The 19,462-nt window shown below is 43.2% G+C and overlaps 1 protein-coding gene across 3 annotated transcripts in view; it reads right to left on the reverse strand.

Annotated features, from left to right (window-relative positions):
* STARD13 (StAR related lipid transfer domain containing 13) overlaps nucleotides 1-19,462 on the reverse strand; it is a 267,832-nt gene that overhangs the window by 148,476 nt on the left and 99,894 nt on the right. The window contains exon 1 of one of the 3 annotated variants that reach the window (XM_075420324.1): nucleotides 540-721. The exons of the other annotated variants lie outside the window; for them this stretch is intronic. Coding sequence (XP_075276439.1) covers nucleotides 540-663 — 124 coding nt within the window. The 5' untranslated portion in view covers nucleotides 664-721. Of the gene's footprint in view, nucleotides 1-539; nucleotides 722-19,462 lie in introns of those variants that run through there. 3 annotated transcript variants of the gene reach the window in all.

A 19,462-nucleotide genomic window follows, 5' to 3' on the forward strand; every position in this document is an offset into this window, starting at 1 on the left:
CCTGTCTGGCAGAGCGGTGAGGTGACCTAACGCTCTAAAACCGCCTGAAATGAAAGGAACCTTTTTTCCCTTGGGAGTTGCGGTCCTCCTCACAGGCAAACCTTGCGAGGAACCAACCCGGACCTGCAAGTGGCTTGGAAAACTCATCAGCCCAGCCGGTGAGCCCGCTTGCCGGAGGTGAAGTCAACCCTTTTGACCTCTGAGATGCTCAGAAGGTGCCTCAGACGTGGGGCTCCCTCCAGGCTCAGCCCTGAGCCCGGCCGCCTGTGGCACCGTCCCCGCTGTCCCCGCCGGGACCCGGGCAGGCGACGGGGCTGGCGACGGGGGCCGACCCGCCCGCACCCCGGCTCCTGCCCGCGGCCCGCCCTGCCCGGCCGCTGCCTCCGCCGCCGCTGAGGTCGGGAGCTGAGGCGCTGCCGGGAGCGCCCCGTCCCGCCCGGGCTGAAGCGCCGCGGTCTCCGCGCCGGCTCCAGCTCCCCGGGGTCTCCCCTCAGGCGGCCGCGGGCGGGTAGCGGCAGCCGCGGCGCGGCGGGACTGACCTGCGAGCCGCCGCTCCCGGACATTCCTCCACAGCAAGTCCCAGGCTTTGGCGGTGGAGTCCCGCAGCTGCTCGCTCAGCGACCTCCGGAGCTGCGCCTTGGCCGGGCGGCGCGGGCTGCTCATCCTCGGCGGCTCCGCATGCCGCCCCGGGCAGCCCCGCTCAGCGCCGCCGGCGGCTCCCCTCGCCGGGGACGGGCGGCGGCGGCCACACGGGGCCGCGGGGCAGCCCCGCCGCGCCGCAGCCCGCGTCACCGCCGCTCCGGGCGGGCGGCTCCCGCACCTGAGCGCCGCCCGGCACGCCGCCCGCCCCCGCCCCGGCCCCCGGGGCAGCAGCCTCGCCGCCAGCCTTCCTCAGCGCCCCGGCCCGCCGCCCTCCTCCCGCCTTCCCGCCGGCCCCCCGCGGGGCGGGGAAGGTGCCCCGGGGTCCGGCCCGGCTCCTGCCCCACGGCCGAGGCGGGTCGTCGGCCCGGGGGTCGCCCCCGCTGCCGCCCGTGAGGGGCCGGCGGCGGGAAACGGCCCCCCCCACGCTCCGGCCCGGCCGGGCCCCCGCCTAAATTTCGTGACCCCGCTGGTGCCCGTGACCCTTCCTTGGGGAATCGACCCGCCTCAGCGCGCCCCGGGGCCACCGGCTTCGCGGTCCGGGGACAGCGGCCCAGACCCGCCTGCCGCCGCCCCCGCCCCGCCGCCCGGCTCCGCGGGAGCCACGCTGCCCACGGCCGGCACCCGCCGCTACCCAGGGCCGGGACCCTCCGTGAGGTGACAGAAAACCCAGCAGGCCGCGGGCCGCCTTTTTCTGGGGAAGCCACCCAAGCTGCGACTTCGCCCACGCCAACACTTGCCGAAAGAAACTGGGGTTTTTTTCCGAGGTCTCTGTTTATCAGCTCTCCACTCGAGCTGAAGGTCCTTTGCAACACGGCCTCTCCCATTTCTTTCCCACTTTCTCTGCGTTCCACCCAGGTTTCCCACCTCCCTCCCTCCGCTTCATCCCTTCCACCCCTCCTGCATCAGCTCCTCTTCTCTAACAAGCTCTTGCACTCCTAAAAGGTTTCAAAACTAAACTCTGGCAGCCACTTCTTGCACACATTTACAAACTAACAGGCATCCCGACTCCTCCATCCCTGGATGAGCCGGAGAGCAACATCAAGGCCCTTATCCCGTTTGGGAAACCAGTTTTGGGTCTCTGCTTCCCCTGCGATCTGGGAAGTGCCATTGTAACAGTGGTCCCTTCCCTGTCCCGGACACCCGCGGAGCGGATGGTTCCCAGGACAACCAGCAGCGGAGAGTCCGAGAGCTGAGCAGGACAACACGGGCTTCATTTCGTTTAGCCACAAATCATTACTTATCGCTTACTCTTTTTGCAGAGCGTTCGTGATGTGCAGTGAAGGGGCTGACGCTCCTGAAGGTGAGTGCTGTACACTGAAACAACTGAGTACCCTGGTAAAGCAGTCACATCAAACATTATCGATATCCCCGTCTTCTTTACATTAAAATCGTAGCTGCAAGGTCAGCAATACCCATAGAAGCTAAAAGCAAACAGACATATTCCACACTACCACTCAGTTTTGATACTGATTACTCTCTGATGTGAACTTGTTTTCCTTTGTCCCTGTTCTTAAAAGGTTCTTTTTAAAGGGTTTGCCTTAAACTACTCTATGTGATATAGTGGAGATGACATGCTTGCCCAGAACTTGTGAAGTTGTTGTATGTCACTCCTCCTCCTGCAATTCCAGCTACAGTGTCCTCCAAATGACTGGATAAACTCTTACGAGAAAAGGGATGCTTTCCAGGGATGGATGGATCCAAGATCTGGAAAGGGGACAGCATAATGATGTAAATACTCCCACATCCCATGATCCAGAGCAAACACCTGCGATGTTAATGGGAGAAGAGAGGATTACCGTTCCCACAATCAGCTCCTCTGCCCTGTAAATCTGCCTCTGACCTCTGCCTCACTTTGTTTAATTCCCTACCAACACAGCCGTTACTGGTACTTAAGACCTACGACATTTGTTTTCTGCCATGGGCTCCTGTCTGCTAGGAATCAGGTAGAGATGAGAAATTAATTTATGACAATGTACTCAGCTGTCCTATAAAGACCAGCAGCGACAGACAGTCCGAAGGTGAAATCATAAAATCAGTTCTGATGGTTTTGTATCATACTGCTCTGCCACTACCCACAACCACCACCCCGTGTCAGCCAGTACTGTGACCATCAGGGGTGCTCTTCTGGCAGCCACACTTGAACTCAGCCTCTTACCGTGTCCAGCCTGTCTGGAAGAGAGAGCTCCCCTTCTTCAGTTGTTCTCTGTGATGGCCAGAATGTAGTGATACAACAAAAGATATTCTCTTCCCTTCAGTATCATTTTTGAAGATGTTACTTTATCAAAAATGTCCCTAGGCTCCCAGGTTTACTGGAAGCAGCTAATCAGCAATGAGACACTAGCAACTGCTAATATCATGTTATCTCACCGCAGGTTACTAAGACAGACTCCAGTGATACGGATGCATTTCATAACCAGCAGCAAGACTGAACTGACAAGCCCAGACCAAACTCTGTGGCAGGCACTGACAAAAATCTTACTAATTTCAGGTACTTTATTGCGGAAAACTAAACCCAGCAGCAAGATCAGATACTGTACTTTTCTCCCGGAAGAAAACAGTGCTGTCGAGCAATGAGAAAATACCTCACGCGGCAACTGGCCCACTCCTATTTAATGGCTTTAATCACAGTCAGCCGTTCAGAAGTCGAGTTACCAACACAGGTATTTTTGATGTATTACGCCTAGTAGTAGCAGTTGCGATAAGAGCTGTTCTACACAGCCTGCTTGAAGAAAGGTATCATTCATAGGTCAAAGCTGGTTCACTTCCTTTGAGGGTGTTAGAAGGCATGGCTAAACGGTAAAGTTCTGGTTTCACTCCATGCACTTCATTTTGTTGGTTAAGTGCGTAAGTAGCCAACTGCTCAGTGCTCTTGTCTACAGCTTGAAACATCCTGAACATGACGGACAACATTTCTGGGGGAAAGAAAAGGAAAACACACTCTCCACAGAAACAGCAGTTTTCCTGCTTGATACTAGTCATGCCAAAAGGGTTCCATTCAGAATAATTGCAATAAAAAACACGGTATAAGACGAACAGAAAGGAGGAAATTCCCAGTTGCCTTAAAAGCAGCTGAACTATGATATTTGTCTTTTCTGATTTATAACAGAATATCGGTGAGAATGAAAGCGGTATTTGTCTGTCTTAAAAACTTGCAAGCATGTGAAATGTTGGGGGAAAAATCTAAACTAATTACACCCGTGCTCTGATGGCATTGTGGCACACAAGTCTGATGGTCTAATTATATATTTAGCAATTTATAGTTCCTCGCTATCACCATGGTAATTAAACACCAAGTTAATTGATACTACATAATAATCTGGCCTCTAATTAGCAGTGTGTTTTTGATTTGCTACGGATTCCATTATGAAGCCTGCTCTAGTCCTGTAAAAACTCCCATGCATCTGGTAAGAAGAGAATCAGGCCTAAGGAAAGAGAAAAGAAGACTACGTCTTGGTTTGCCATTTGTAAACTACAGAAAGATGACCATAAAAGTACAACTTATTTCCTTTTTTTCCTCTAGTCCTTAATTATGGTGAGTCAGGTTTTTTTGTTAGCTTAACCACATCCCAATATTTATCTGCTTGTAGAAGAACAAAACAGGATACGTCTTTGAAGAGGAAAATGTGAGAAGAGTAAGTCCTTGGTTACTCCATGCTGTTTAGTGGACACTAGCTCCTTACACTGATAACTCTTAAAAAGCAATAATAAAGCAAAAGAGAAAATCAATTAGTACTGCAGAATCACTGGTGCAGTCTGATGCTAATCAGTGCAATATTGAATTTTACAATACATCTAATTCTTCAGGAACTGACTGTAAATTAATGAAGCTTCTTGAAGTTTATTATACTCAAAATGGTGTTGCTGTGCTTTTGTAGCTTCAAACAGTAGCTCAGGCAGCCTAGATATAAAAACATCAAGTAATATTTATAACTTTGGCAGTGATCTTTATCTCTTTGGGGGTCCGAGAGCTCTGGAATTTGTTGTCTGTCACAGGCTAAATGTCCCAAGTGTGATGTTGTCAGTCTGGGTAACCACTGGAAGGGAAGAAAAGATTTGAGGTTTTCCATTGCCTGTTTTCCTAATAGCAGACTGCAGTGAATTGCACACTAATTCTGTGGTTGAAGTTATGTGAAGAGCACCAAGGGCATACAAGTAGGTGTCCTCTTCGACATCTAAGTAAAAAAACAAACATTTTGGATAGAGAAAAATAAGAATCATTGTGAACAAGGACAAAATGTTCCAGCTTGTTCCCTGGTACTCTCTCCTTGCTTGTTATTTACGTATGCAAATTATCATAATTTTAAGGTAGCTTTAATGAGGATCAATTATAAAGCAGTTTCACTCTTTCCCAGTTTATCAAGCGATTGGCACCTATCTGTTCATCCTTCTCCATTTCAGCTTTCTGAAGCTCTGGGAAAGGATCACTCCGTGCTTTGCCAACAGCAGAGCACTGCTGGCTTTCATTAGTCGGGGCCAAATTCTTTCACTTTTGTTCACAGTGATTAATGCTGAAATAAATGGGACTTCTTGCAGCATTCACTGTGAAAAGGCTCTAAGTATGCTCAGATACAGACTACAGTAACAAAGTATCTGCTGTTTGCCGGTGCTCCCTCTCCCTTGCTAAAACTGGCATGGAGGGGATGAGGGGGAATTAAGCTTTTCTTCTGTTCCTACAGAGGATGGTACTTTATTATTGTTATTATTATTATTGTTATTATTATTATTATTATTAAACTGTATTATCAAATACTTAGAACCAGAAACTGGATGGAGTAAAAGTACATTCTTTACTCTCTGTAAACTAGATATAAAACAAGACACCAGTGGAGAGAAGAGCCAGTTGGGGTAGGAAGGGTGGAGTGCAAGAGAACAACAAAACAATACTGGCCAGTGCCAGTAACTACTGGTGCGAGCACACCAGATTAGTTTTTCGAGGCTTTGATGCAAAGCGAGTTAGCAAGAGGGTATCTGAGGAGGTTAACATTATCTATCCAGAGGACCACCTCCCAAGCATGAAGGGCACTTCTAGAGAAAGCAAGCAAATGCGTATTTGAAAAGGTAACAAGCAGACAACGAAAGCTGGCATCCTACACAGACAGACTGTAGGAATCAAGCTTTTAATATTGAACAAGTGATAGATGGAGAAGGGCCTTCAGCCTTAAGCCAAGTAGCCTCCACTTGACGCAACATAAAGGCAGCATGAGCTGCAATGAATAGTGACAGCAGAAAACTGCCAGAGTATTTGCACTCGGGATGCACTGAAGTAGACCAGATTGTGTCTGTCAAGGCAGAGTAAGTGAGAACAAGTGGTAAACATGGGATAAAAGCTTTTCCTAGAGCATCACAAACTTTTACCTGAGAAAAACTGAAAAGCTCTTTTCAGTGGTGCCCAGTGACAGGACAAGCGGCAATGGGCACAAACTGAGGCACAGGAAGTTCCGTCTGAACATGAGGAAGAACTTCTTCCCTCTGAGGGTGACGGAGCACTGGAACAGGCTGCCCAGGGAGGTGGTGGAGTCTCCTTCTCTGGAGATATTCAAGACCCGCCTGGACAAGGTCCTGTGCAGCCTGCTGTAGGTGACCCTGCTTCGGCAGGAGGGTTGGACTAGATGACCCACAGAGGTCCCTTCCAACCCCTACTATTCTGTGATTCTGTGATTCTGTGATTCTGTGAAATGCCTTCCGACAAAAAAATGATTTCTTACAGAATAAAAATTAGAGAAAATGTCAGCTTTTCTGGACCACAGCTCCCATTTTCCTGATTTTACCATGGAGCAGGATTTCACATTCTGGCCAACCTTAACTTGGACCTCTCTCTCCATCTCACATCCTATTTGTATCTAGCTCTTGCAGATTATTTTTTAATAACTCCTCTACTTTTCCAATCTCGTCTCCTTAATTCAGCCTAAATTGTCACAGGAAAATGATGAGCTCCAGGTGAAGGCCCTGTGTGACAGGTAGGAGGATGCTCTGTTCTATGAGAATGGTGAAAAAGGGGACAGGGAGTCTCTGTGGCACAAATGATTATTGGATGGATTACTGTCTGAGTAAACAGAGTGCTTCTGCTGAACAGTAGACAACGAAGCTGATACTTAAGCTGAAATTCTGAAGAACTGCAGCCACAAAAGCCCTTGCACATTTCTCACATAGCAGAGGAGAAGAACTGACAAAACAAACCAAGTGCCAATAAACTTTCACTTCCTTTCGTAAGATGCTCTGTGGACATCTTTAAAATACGGTACATTGCAGATATGAAAGCTTGGGCTGGGCAAAGCTGGTCACTGTACAAGTAGCTAGCTCTTCAATGATTAAGCAACTTGGACAGTGGAATACATTTTATGTATGTAGATACAGTGGTTTTTTACTGGAGCAGAACTTGAAATTTTGAGGTGATTTATGCCCTTGAAAAAGTGAGCAGTTATGTGGAAACCTGAAATGTCTCAGTACAGAACATTGCCCCTGTTCTTCTCATCTCAGTTTCTGATGTCTGATTTTTCCCCTTCTTTTCTTTTTCTTGACAAAAATATATTATTCTAAACTACATCTTTCTTTGCTCTCAAAGTGCTCATTTCCTTAATATTCTATTGGGACCTTGTCTAAACCAAGATTATTTTTTTTTCCAAACTTCCAACTGTTATTACCATCACAGTAGAAATAATTAGAGCATTGGTGTAAAAAAGCCTTGCAGCAGTCAGTGACAATTTAGCACACATCGTATCTGGATATTGGTTCAGAGACCTGGGAGCTTGTTCTTTTTTTATAATTCTCCTGGATCACACAGCAAAACATGATCAATCTTGACAACAGGTTCGAACAACAATGCAATGGAATTGTTCCCCAAATCAATTTACTTATAAGAGTAAGAACTTTCTTCCGACACAAAAATACTCCTGTGCATACACACTTTCCTAGTAATCAGGCTACTGACTGATGGGAGAATATTGCCAAGTAACAATATATTGCCAGCCACGGATTTTTACAGAACTTCCTTCATTACTGGTCACGCAGGTACTATTTCAACTTATTTAACAGATTTTAAAACTATATATTCAATAGAATTGAAATGCAATGCTCCTAACATTTTTGGACAGGAAATAAAGTCGTGGCCAGTTGCAATAGGGGATAGAATTTCAGGTGGGCGGATTATGACGACCAGAATAAAAGTTTGGCCAAGGCCCAAGCCAACCCCTATTAACCTAAACAGTTCTACAGGATCTTGAACCATTAAGGCTGATTTTAAATTTCTTCTTGCTTCCACAGTAGAGAAGGGCCAATCGGCTCTTTGCAGCATTGTCTGAGTCTCATTCGAAGTGAAGGCTGGTGGCAATTCGATTGTAAGCATCATTTCCCACAGCCCCGTTGGGAAGGATTCCCAGCCGGCTCAGAGCCTGCCTAAGCCCACTCCATCACCCAGCTTTGGCATTACAGAACTCTGTGTTCCAGAAGGCTAAGTGGTACAGCCATTCCTGCTTGTATAAAGGAGCTTAATCTTAGGAAGAATGCTTGTTTCTTGACATTTAACATATCTGGGTATTCCCACTGAGAAGCAGGATATTCACGCTGTGAAGAACGGGCTGGACTAGGTGGATCTGCAGCTCTTTCTATCCAAAAATGTCTCTGTTTCTGTGAGAACATTTTGGTAGCGTCAGGCAGCACCTGTATTCCATTTACTCCAAAAGCATTTCAATGTTTACAGTAACTAGGAAATGTCGATGTCTGTGTTATATTAACAAGTCAGCAGTAACAACTGCAGTTTCAGTTTTTAGAGCTGCGCAGAGAACGGTTTACTGTGAGTCACTGAGAGTTTTACTTTTTTTGGTTGAAACATGAACAGCCCTGTAGCACTGCCCTTGGAACCATTACAGAGCGCTTTGCAGGAAAAGGTTATAAAAAGAAGTCCAATATTGCTTCACGAATGGCTTCGTATAATCACGTAGGCAAAAGCATAGTGGTGAACTGCAAGTCCAAAAAAATACGTGTGACATTAAATTTGTAGCTTCTTGACTTCAGTTTTGCTTATGCTCTTCCTGCCATTTGCATGTATGTTGAGGAGGTCACATGATGGCATAATTTCATTCAAGATTCAGTATCCTGGAGAAAAAGCTCTTATATTGTTATACGGATGATACTACATCTATGCACAGGAAGGTAAGCTATAAAGTGTCACTGCATAGTAGGCAGTAGACTTTATGAGAGCACTTAAATGCTGCTGTATAATTATAGTCTATATAAAGGAATTTGAATGGGAGAAATGAAATAGTCCACGATGAAAAGCATAACTTCTTGTGGTGTTTCAAACAGACTCCAAATTCTGGATGCAAGAGGCAAAAAATCTATGCTATGCACCCATTTGCTTTTCACAGAACTGAATTTTAATCATGACATTAAATCACTATGATATAAATAGTAACATCAAACACCTTGGGAGAAAGAAAGAAAATATTAAGATATTTTTCTTTTGTCTTTTGGGATTGAAAGCAATACTTGGTAAAGCAACTTAAACCCCAAGAAAGCAATAGTTGGGACTGCTCTGTAGCTGGCCCAGCGTACCGAAGTCAGAGAGAGCTTGGGGAGGTTTTTCCCCATCACCTGCTGCTGTGTACAACGATCTGACCAGAATGATGACAGAGGTCACAGGCTCCGCTCTCTATCTTTTTCATTTAGCATTACTTGAAAAGTTGATTCCAGAAAGAACACAGCAGGCTTCACCTCCCCCTGATAGTCCCTTGGAGCACTGTATTCTAGCTGGCCCAACTCCCCCTCGTATTATTAACAGACACTTTTTTGAGACTCCACATACACAATTCCCTTTGATTTTAATTAAGTGCCATGCAAATAAAGGAGATAGGCATTCAGGAATGTTTGAGAAGGCAAGAAAAAGTCATTATTTTGCTTGTATGTATTGCTGGTTCCAAAGTTTGTGTTCAGTGTTGCAATGGTTTCTAGTGAAGTTAGTTCATATGGATGATGTCCGAACACCTTTACAGTGCTGTGGATACAGCTGCTGCTGATATTGTTTACTTACACTACTGCCATGCAGACTCACTTCAGCAGCTTTTTGTCATTTTGTGCTAACATAGATCTGCTCAGTAGTAATTACCTGAGAATGTTCTACATTTCAGGGAAATTTTCTGAATCATTTACATTACAAAAACCCATGTAATTTGCTTGGAGAGTAGGTACTAAAGGGATTATAACTCAGCAGGATCTTATGCAGTGTTAGTTTTTGAGATAGAAGATCAGTTAATTTACCTGACAGAGAATATTTAGACTGAGTAATCCTTGATGTTAATTTGATCAAAATTATCAGCTACACAGTTTGAGAGTTCAGGCCTTAAAATATTCTAGTGAATGTCACCGCTAAATGGGAAAAAAAGCATAAGAAGTCCAAAACCTAGTTTTATTATGCCTCAAATTGGAGGCTATTCCCAATTTCTCTTCTGAAATGGTTTTACAGTGATCTAAAGTAATTAATTGATGTCAGTTAAGTCATAAAGAATACCTTTTCATCTGGAAAACAGTATACTCCTTTAGGACTTAAATAGATTTGGATTTATCCTCCTCCATCCTGTCCCGTAGCTCATCTTTTATAGCTGGGCAGGATAAATGCAGAGTGGGTTGTATGTACCACTAGAAAGTAACACTAGGCTCTTACTCTACTTCATACAGGTATAAATTAGTCTTTTAATGCAGAATTGATGAAACTCAAGATCTTCTCAGTAATCACCAGGGACAGCCTCCCTTCCTACAAGAATTGCTCTAATCATTCTTTTAAAAGAACCCCACAACTTAGACCAAACACTATTGACAATCTCACATTAACGTTGAAATTCTTGACTTGCTGAACTAATTGTAAAAATCCCCATACACTTCACTGAAAAATTTAATCCAGTGTGGGTGTTTCCCTTTCTGTGCTCACTCCCATCATGCTTCTTAAGAATATGTGAGCACAAAGCCCTCAGTTTCTTGCTGATTTGATGATCCTCATTAATCGGGGAAACAGGTTCCAGCACATGAGGGTGCCACATATTCTGTATCTTACGTTCATCGGATGTTCCTATGACTTAAAGGCGAGTAGGAATTCAGCGCCGCAACATTGTTCATTAGTTAAGTAAAATGATTGCATCTTCCCTGGATATCATCCTCCACTGACTTCTCTGAATGTTTATTTTTGTAGATAGTTTTGTGATGTTGACAATGCTGGTCGTCACTGTGATATAGTTCCTGAATTTATATGATGACATTATAATAATAGGAATGCTGTTCTTTATGGTTCATATAAATTAGCATTTTATTTGCTTTCACGACTAGCGCTGCAAATTGAACAGCTGTTTTCACTGAGCTGTTTTAATTAAGCTATCTATAATGTTGCCTAGGTATTTTTCCAAACTGGTAACACTTCATTAAGTATGCAGTATCAGTGAACGCTTCAGATCATTCCTGAGCATTACCTCACACTTAGGTAAATTGAAATCCCATCTGCTTTGAGGTTGTCAAATCACCTCGCTTTGGTGATTTGAATTTGGTTCTCAGAAATCTTTCTAATCTTTAGTACCCTAGGAAATCTTGAGTTTGCTACAGATTTTGCCATCTGTTCACTCACTTGTCAAGATAATGAAGCTTTAAATGATACTTGTCCTAGAAAAATCTTTTAGGTAACCTATTATTAGCCTCCAAAAACTGACAAGCCAGTTCCAAAAACTGACAAGTTTAAATTGGGTGTCTTTGTATTTTTCATAAAGTTTATGTTCTATGACCAAAATTTCCTTCCCACATGGATTTCCCACGTTATTTCCTCTCCGTTTTGAAGATCTCTGCAATATTAGTTTGGAAAACCTAGATAAGTTTTATCTTTTCCCGTTTTCCTGTGCAAAAGCTGTTTCTCTTTTGTTTTACAAGGCCCTATTGGATACTACATCTGTATTCTCATCTGAGCTTATTATAGCCTACTTTGTTTTTTTCAGAAACATATATGATAATTAATATGGGAAGCTATAATTATTTTCACTGCCCACAATGACTTCTTTTCATCTTTAAATATGGGTAACATTCTAGCTGTCTGGGACAGCGGAACCTGATGAGTGTATTCCAACACTTCCACTTTTAGCTCTATTTCTGACAGTGCTTCATCTCTTATTTGCAGAAAGGACTCCAGAATGCACTCACATCCGGGCATTAAGTCTGGAAATACTCTGCCCAGGCACAAAAAAATCATTATTTTAAAAACTGTGTCCCTAAGTCTTACACCCTAAGTCACTGTCCGATTTTCAGAAGTGGTTACCACTCATCAGCCACTTCTGAAATCCTTTCTGAAAATCAGGTGATTTATTTAAAGGCATAAACAGGAATCTGGAAGTTCAGCATCTGGTCTTCAGTTTTTAAACCTTGCTTCTTACTGCCCAGAAGGAGATTAGCTAAAGATACATAACCCATAGGTGACGTCATGATAGATCATGATAGGTCAATTAACCAGCAGAAGGAAAAGCAAGAAATTGTTTTTATTGCAAGGGTAGAGAGGGAGTATTCTGCCTGGCTTTAGAGAGCTTGCAGAGCCGTTTGTCCACTTCCTTGAGAACCAAAGCGGACTAAGAAGCTCTGGAGAACACAGAGGTATGGGGTGGAGGCAACAGGAGAGGCAGAAGGAAAAGAAGGAAGGAAGGAAGACCACTGTAAGCCATCACAAGCAGAAGAGTAACCAGACTGTAAAGCAGCAGTGCCTTTAAGAGGAAACTGAATAATGAATGGAAATGGTAAGGAGGAAAACCAAAACTGAATTTTGCAAAGAAGGAACTGGACAGAAAATGAACAGAGATAGGGGAGTCCAGAAGACTATACGAGACAAAAACAGCAGGTAGGGTATGTGTATGGTGTAGAGAAGTGTGCAGAGCAATGAACAAAGTGCTCTGGATACACTGTTGGCTGTTTGCACTGCTAGTCCAGGTTAACTGAATTAACTGAGTTAAAATAGCTTTAAAATGCTTGGGTCTACACTTCATTCATTTTACCTTATTCTGTAAATCAGAAATGCTAATATAATTTCAAAAGCAATAGGTGTAAGATTCCCATTTCTTGAATGTTAGGCACCCGTCGTTAAAAGAGAACTGACAGAGGTGGGAAGCTGGGAGGGAGAGGGATATCTCCGAGGGTGACTCCTTCCACACAATACCAGCTGCCTAGAAGAGGTGCTACGGCAGATCCGTGGAGGACTTGATCCAGCTGAAGATGTTACACTGAAAATGCCTCTCCCCCCCTTGATAGAAGAGGTGCTTAGAAAGCTTTCTCAGACTATAGGTAAAGCTGGACATATCAATTCCATCTCATGTTTCCTGTTTCTGTGGAATTTTAATAGGATTTCAGTATTTAACCATTGTAGGCTCATTTGAAAATCTTTGGTTGAGCATGTTTCAGTTCCACTCTAATCTTTTTTAAAGTCTCCAATCGATTTAAAAGTACAGTCCCTCATGATTCTCAGTAGGATCTGTGTTCTGAAATCCTATGACTTATTTCTCCTTTTGTTCTTTTTTAACACAGGCTACCTTTTGATGTGGAGACAGTGGAATTGTTTTGCTGCTGAATAACAACTTTTGTTTTGTAGCACCAGCTGTAAAACATGAACACCTTGTTGGATCACACTCCAGAAAACTGAAATGGGAATCCTGCCAAAGCTCAGGGCTTTCTTCTTGTTTTGACCATTGCACAGCTCTTGCTTCTGTTAGTATCACATTCCTACCACTTGTGCTTTTCAGACACCTACGGCCAAACTTGTTCCCAGTGTAACTCCACTGAACTCAATGGAGCTCCAACAGAAGTGAAGTTGTCTCAGTATGTCTGTAAATTAACCAGTCATTTAAGCTGGAGAGTGACATTGATAAGCAATAACGGCACAGGAGTGGTGAAAGGAAGATATCTCCTAGTTAGTTTTGGACAGTTGACACTAACTCCGTTGTCAGATAAGTCTTACTGACTGTGGGAAAAGCCAAGTGGGAAAAGTCACACTCGCTGCCTGCTAAACGTAGGAGGAAAACAGATCTGGAATGCAGAGGAAATCTTGACTTTATCTGTTCCCCCAACCCCTACCAGCCAGGCAATCAAAATAACTAGCTGAATATCAGCGGTCTCTGTTCCTGGCCCAAACAAATGTGCTTTCTTGACAAAGTATTGGCTCACAGGAGAGAAGGCAAAGAGAAGGAGTCTAAAGTGGTTGCGGGGGAGTGTTTCCTGCCAAAAACCAGGAGCTGATTTTCTGTAACATCTAAAAGGGTAATGATGAAAGAAGCCTAGCACTGTAGACAGAGGTGGCTCTGTGGTTTCCAAATGACAGCAATGCATATTCGACCACCCCGCAGCCCTGTGCAGCAGAACTCCAGTACTTCATCATTCCACTTGGCCTCTGTTGACATTGCCAAGCACAGTTTGCCACAGACTTCGGTAAAAGCAGGATCAAACCCAAGGGAACAAAACCACTGGAAAGGAATTCTGTGTGTCCATCCAAACTGTGTTGTGTAAGAATAAAGTGTAGCCACTGCAAATGAACACTTGATGATTAAAGGTATTTCCTCCCCAGTGATCATAAGACACAGGATCTATGAAGACCTAAAGAAGCACAACATACAAGACTTACATCAATGTTCCATATATACATCACAGCAAGTTAGAGGCACTCTCACATATTTCTGTGTACACTCAGTTACTTACCTACATGTAGCTTAATGCTCTGGATATCATGCCTATATGGTTACTGTTATGCTTAAAAAATTCCAAGGCTATGGGACCATAAAAGAGGAGCACAGCAACAGAAGTAATAAATTAAAAGGTGTACTTTAAATTATGTTACTGAATATTTTGAGTTCTCCAATACATTACCCAGCCATTGAACATACAGCATCAGTACTGTCTGTCTGATAAACAGACGAAAAAATATGAAGAGAAGTTTTAGTTTAACTTTGGAAACTGATCTTAGGTTTTTGTTAGCAAACAAGAGTTCAGAGAGCTGTAAATTGAAGATTTCGACAATGTGTTGGTGAGCTGACAAGAAAAGAAAGTGTGAAAAGCAGGCCTAACTACAAGTGCTACATATTTATAAAACAAACAGATGCAACATCAGCAGTCTGCTAGTGATGCCAGAGTTTCTATGCCCTTGTCCGCACTTTGCCTGCTGAAAGACCCTGCAAATCCAAACTAGTGGCTTCTCTTGACGGCGGCCTGGCCTGGATAGTAAGACAACTACTGCTGGGAAAGTCTGTAAGGAAGACCAGTTAGCTGTGGCATGTTGCAATTATTCCTATCCTTATTACCTCCCCACTGCTTTGGGAAGCAGGCACAGCAGAAACAGTTCTGAGTTACTCCCTCCTATTTCTGCACCCCAGAACCTTCTGTCTTTGGCAAGAGTGGACCACCAACACCCTGGGCCTTAGCCCCTGGTTCTCTGAATTGTCTGTACCAGGAAGCCTTGACCTGCTGCTGGCTGAGGCAATGCTAACCGCTCAGGTGAGTGCCCTGGCATGCATGGGCAGACACAGCTCTGCGTGGACCAAGGGCACAGCAAAGAGCAGCCCACAGGGTGGGGACCATAACCTGGACACCAGTCAGTTCATGGACCAACATGTATGAAAATAAGCTCATGAAGAATGATTTGAATGATGAATTAGAAACAAATGTAAATGTTTTAACACTCACCTTTTTGTAGAAAGAAGACTGACGATAATACAAGGCTGCAAGGTTTGTGCAGGAAGGACTCCCATTGTGCCCGTACAGTGCTCAAAACGACACTACTCTGGGCTTGAGGCCCATTGTCCCTACCTCAGGACAAACAGTTTAAAAATAATAAATGACTTAACTACGAATCCAAGTAAGTTGTTGTTTAAAGACTTTGCTAAAAGAACTACATATATTTTATGAAATACAATGTTCCCAAGCTTCCCATTTCCTCAGCTACTGAGAGGAGTTGTTTAATTCTGAAATGCTGTGAAAAGTGGAAGGTGTTCTTTTTTCTTTACAGATAAAAATAATCTTCTATACAGCCATAAATGCATCATTAAGAGACTAATTCTACCCCCACCAAGTTGCCAATAACTGCAATCAGTGCAGAATTAGATTTTACAAGGGAGGAATCCTTAATATTCTACAGGATACACCTGAAAGATTCTACGCTATTTTCAGTTTTCTTCTCAGAATTAAGGCAATTTTAAAAGAAATTTATAGTTTTGGGTTTGAAAATCATTCAACCAATCTAATAACTTCTTTGATGGGCATTTTCCTGACTTCTAAAAGCAAGTGTAAAAGCAAATTTTTCTTACTAACAAGTGTTATGTTAGTGTTAATTACATATCACATATAAACATGTATTGCAGTAAGGACTGAATTTAATGTAAGGAGAAATCCTTACACCTCTGGTAAGCTAAGAATTCTGAAAATGAAAGTTATTAGTAGGCAGCATACAATGACAACTGTAATTGTTGAAGTAACTAAAAAAAATATTATCAGCTGTAGTTTGTGGAATAAACTAATTTTTCATCAAGTTTGCTTAAAAATAAATTCAGCATTTCCTTTTATATTTCCACATAGAAGTCATCCAAACCAAATTTCAAACACTGCACACGTCGCAGTCTGTCCTTCCTATTTATAAATTTGCAGCTAATAATAAACACCTTCATGGCAACCACCAGGCAGACCTATGCCGTGCACAGCGTGCTGGGCAACTTCTTCACTGTTTAATCATGCTGCTTAATTTCAAATTGTCATTGAATTGGTGCTTAAGTCAACTCTGATGTAAACCCATTAGTCTCCACAAGAGTTACACCAGGGAAGAATGTGTCCTTTTGCTTTAAAACAAATTGTCCTGACATACATATTAGCCTTACATAACAGAGTCTTTGGGAACCATGAATATTCCAGGGTAGGTATGTACCTAATATAAACAAATTTCAAATACAAGCCTAAAGCCACTACCTTCTCAGATCCCATGTCAAAAGCCAACACTTCACCAAGGCTGGAATAGCAGTTTTAGAGCCACTTAATAATACCCACATGTAAAGCAACCTTTTGGCCTTCTGTTTTCTTGAACTTGCTTTTCTTATTGGTCTGCCTTCATAAAGACACAGAGCCAAAATCACAACTGACAAATGCCATTATATGCAATGGAATTATACATGGGATGGTTTTGGCATGTCTTCTCGGTTCGGATGCAGCTCCAGCCTCCTCCTATTGCTTCACTTCAGCTGTGGCTTGACAGCATGGTGGAAATTACTAATTTGTTTTTGCCTTGTGCTAAACGCTCAATAAGTACCAGCACCTCCATGTGCATTTCTGTCACAGCGACTTGTTGGCCTGGATGGAATCTAATACAGAGAACAGGAAGGGCAGAGACTGGATGGTTTTCAGTTGAAAAGCTTGCTAAAGCAACTCTCCTGTTTCTCAGGAAGGTGCCTCCGTAACTGACGTTAACACTACACAGCTCTTTGTCCTCCTCTAGTGGTGCCATTATATTTAGGGAGAGGCTTATGCAGTGATTACTTCCTTCAGGTTAACGTGGATATTACTCAACTGCAGGGCGTTGAGGCTCACACCTAGAGAACCTACGTTCAGTCCTCACACCAGGAACATTACAGGGTTTCATCTCTCTTGCTCATGGAAGTGGAAACTAGTATCTTTGCCCACAGCCAGCCACAGTTCCACAGACGCTGTGTCTTTTTGTGCCGTGGCCATCTCCTCTGAGCAGAGGTTGCACCATGGCAGGCTGTTCCATAGCATGAAACAGCAGCATGGTCTGACTATGGTCCCACAAAAGGTCCTGTGCTGCAAAAGGTCAGAAGCTGGCTGCTTCATTTGATAGCTTTATTGCCCCAAACAGCTTACATTAAGCATATGTTCCAGCCAGAAACATTCCTCTGGGTTTGCCTGCCTGACTTGCAAACAAAGAAACAGCGCGGAATCCATCTTGTGTCCCGAGCCTTTCAGAGAGGAGCTATGTGCCACCCCAAAACAGCATCAAACCTCACAAGTTACTCCTTAGGAATTGATCCTAAATAGTTAAATAGCAAAAAAAATGAACCTAGAGAATTGTTACTTGAGGGAAATGTTTTCTAATGGGGAACACTAAAATTGCTGGAACTGCTACCCATTAGAAATGCTTTCTGTGAAAACAAAGCCTCCTGCTATATAGCTCATTCTTCCATGTGTGTCTGTTTCTCTCAGAGCTGTAATGCTTAATTAGCATTATAAAACACTAAGGATTTATTTCGTTGCTTGCATTCTTTAAAATAACTAACCTTCAAATTTTCAAAGTCATACCTTGCCCGGTAAATGAAACACAAGGACATACCTTGCATTGTGGCTATCAGAGAGGTCTGAGAAAAAGGTCTAATTGAAATAGAAAACAGGTATACTAGATTTTTTATTATTCAGTGAAAATCTTCCAGGTGTTTGTTACTTTTGGAATAAACATTAAATGCCAAAATGCATCCTCTTCCCTGACTCTTGGAAAAGCCCAGTTTAAAGGAAGTTGGTCGCTTAGATGCAATGGAGCTGAATACGGCTGTTTGTCCACAACCTTTGTCAGACATTTGTTCAGTTATAGAAGAAAATGACTTAAAAATCCTATGGCTCTCTGTCTGACCTTATCTGCTGGAAACCAACCTCCCCTAATTCCAACAGAGGCAAAACCTTAGAGCAATTTATCAATTTGCATTAGATCACCATTTACAGCAAGGTTCCTGTCAGATCTTTTTAAGTCTCAAGAGCAGTTACAAACCCAAGCTCATCTATCAGCTGTTCAGTGTTTAACTCTCTTTAGTAGTCCAAACTGTAAACAAAAATGAGTTAAAGTAGGAAAAATGTTTATAATATTTTCATTCTGAAACCACCTATATTTTGTACAGTTCTAGTCTTTTTAATATTTTTCTGTTGACTGAAAATCAAAGTTACAGAAAGAACTATGGAGCAGGGAAATGGAGGAAGATATTTAGAATGACATTGATTATTAGCATGTGTATAAAGCGTCTGCATTACTGCTTTATTGGTGGAGAAGTTTGTTATATAAAATTCAGAGTAGTCCTTAATTGATCCAGCTTTTGTCTATAATTTACATACTAAAACAGTAAACATATATGTTTTTAATCTACACGTGTCCTTTTTTTTTTCTTAGAAACTGCAATATCCTGAGGTAAATATAGTAAGGGTTCTCATTTTCCTCTTGCTTTTGAGAGCTGAGGATCCCAGTTTGCCCTCAGCTGCTCCAGTACATCAGCAGGAGCTGAGTAGCAAAGATTTGCCTTTTCAGAAGAACAAAGAAGGGATTTGTTCTGTCACTGCTGATTACAAAAGGAACATACAGGCAGGAAGAGGCAATCTCACTGCCTAATTTTGGGAACCAAACTGGCATCGCACAGAACAGGAGCCAAATGAAAGGACCCTCTGATGCACTGACTGCAGGAGAAGCACCAAGTCTACCCACTTCTAATCTGAGCAACACAGAATTTAACTAGTTAACAGGCCAAGGCCACCAAACAGCTAGGTTTATTCACTAGTTTACTTTCACTATATCACTGAACAGCCTGTTCATTTTTCAGTCCAAAGTAAGCATCTCCACTTCATGTTGGAAATATGTCAGTGACCCCACTCTGCTTTCTAGTAAATGCACGGCATCATTGGATGAGGATGTTTTATTATCCCCAGTTATTTAAGGTCAAGTTCTCATCTTGGGTAAACACTTGTAGCTGGAGTAATGCCAGCATGAGACATGAGTACTACCTAGGTCTCAGGAGGGACTGCAGAACGTCCAACCCGTCTGCTGCTCTCCCCTGCAGAGAATGGGACAAGACAG

This window comes from Opisthocomus hoazin, chromosome 1 (genome assembly GCF_030867145.1).
Source record: "Opisthocomus hoazin isolate bOpiHoa1 chromosome 1, bOpiHoa1.hap1, whole genome shotgun sequence".
In the NCBI taxonomy this organism is placed as follows: domain Eukaryota; kingdom Metazoa; phylum Chordata; class Aves; order Opisthocomiformes; family Opisthocomidae; genus Opisthocomus; species Opisthocomus hoazin.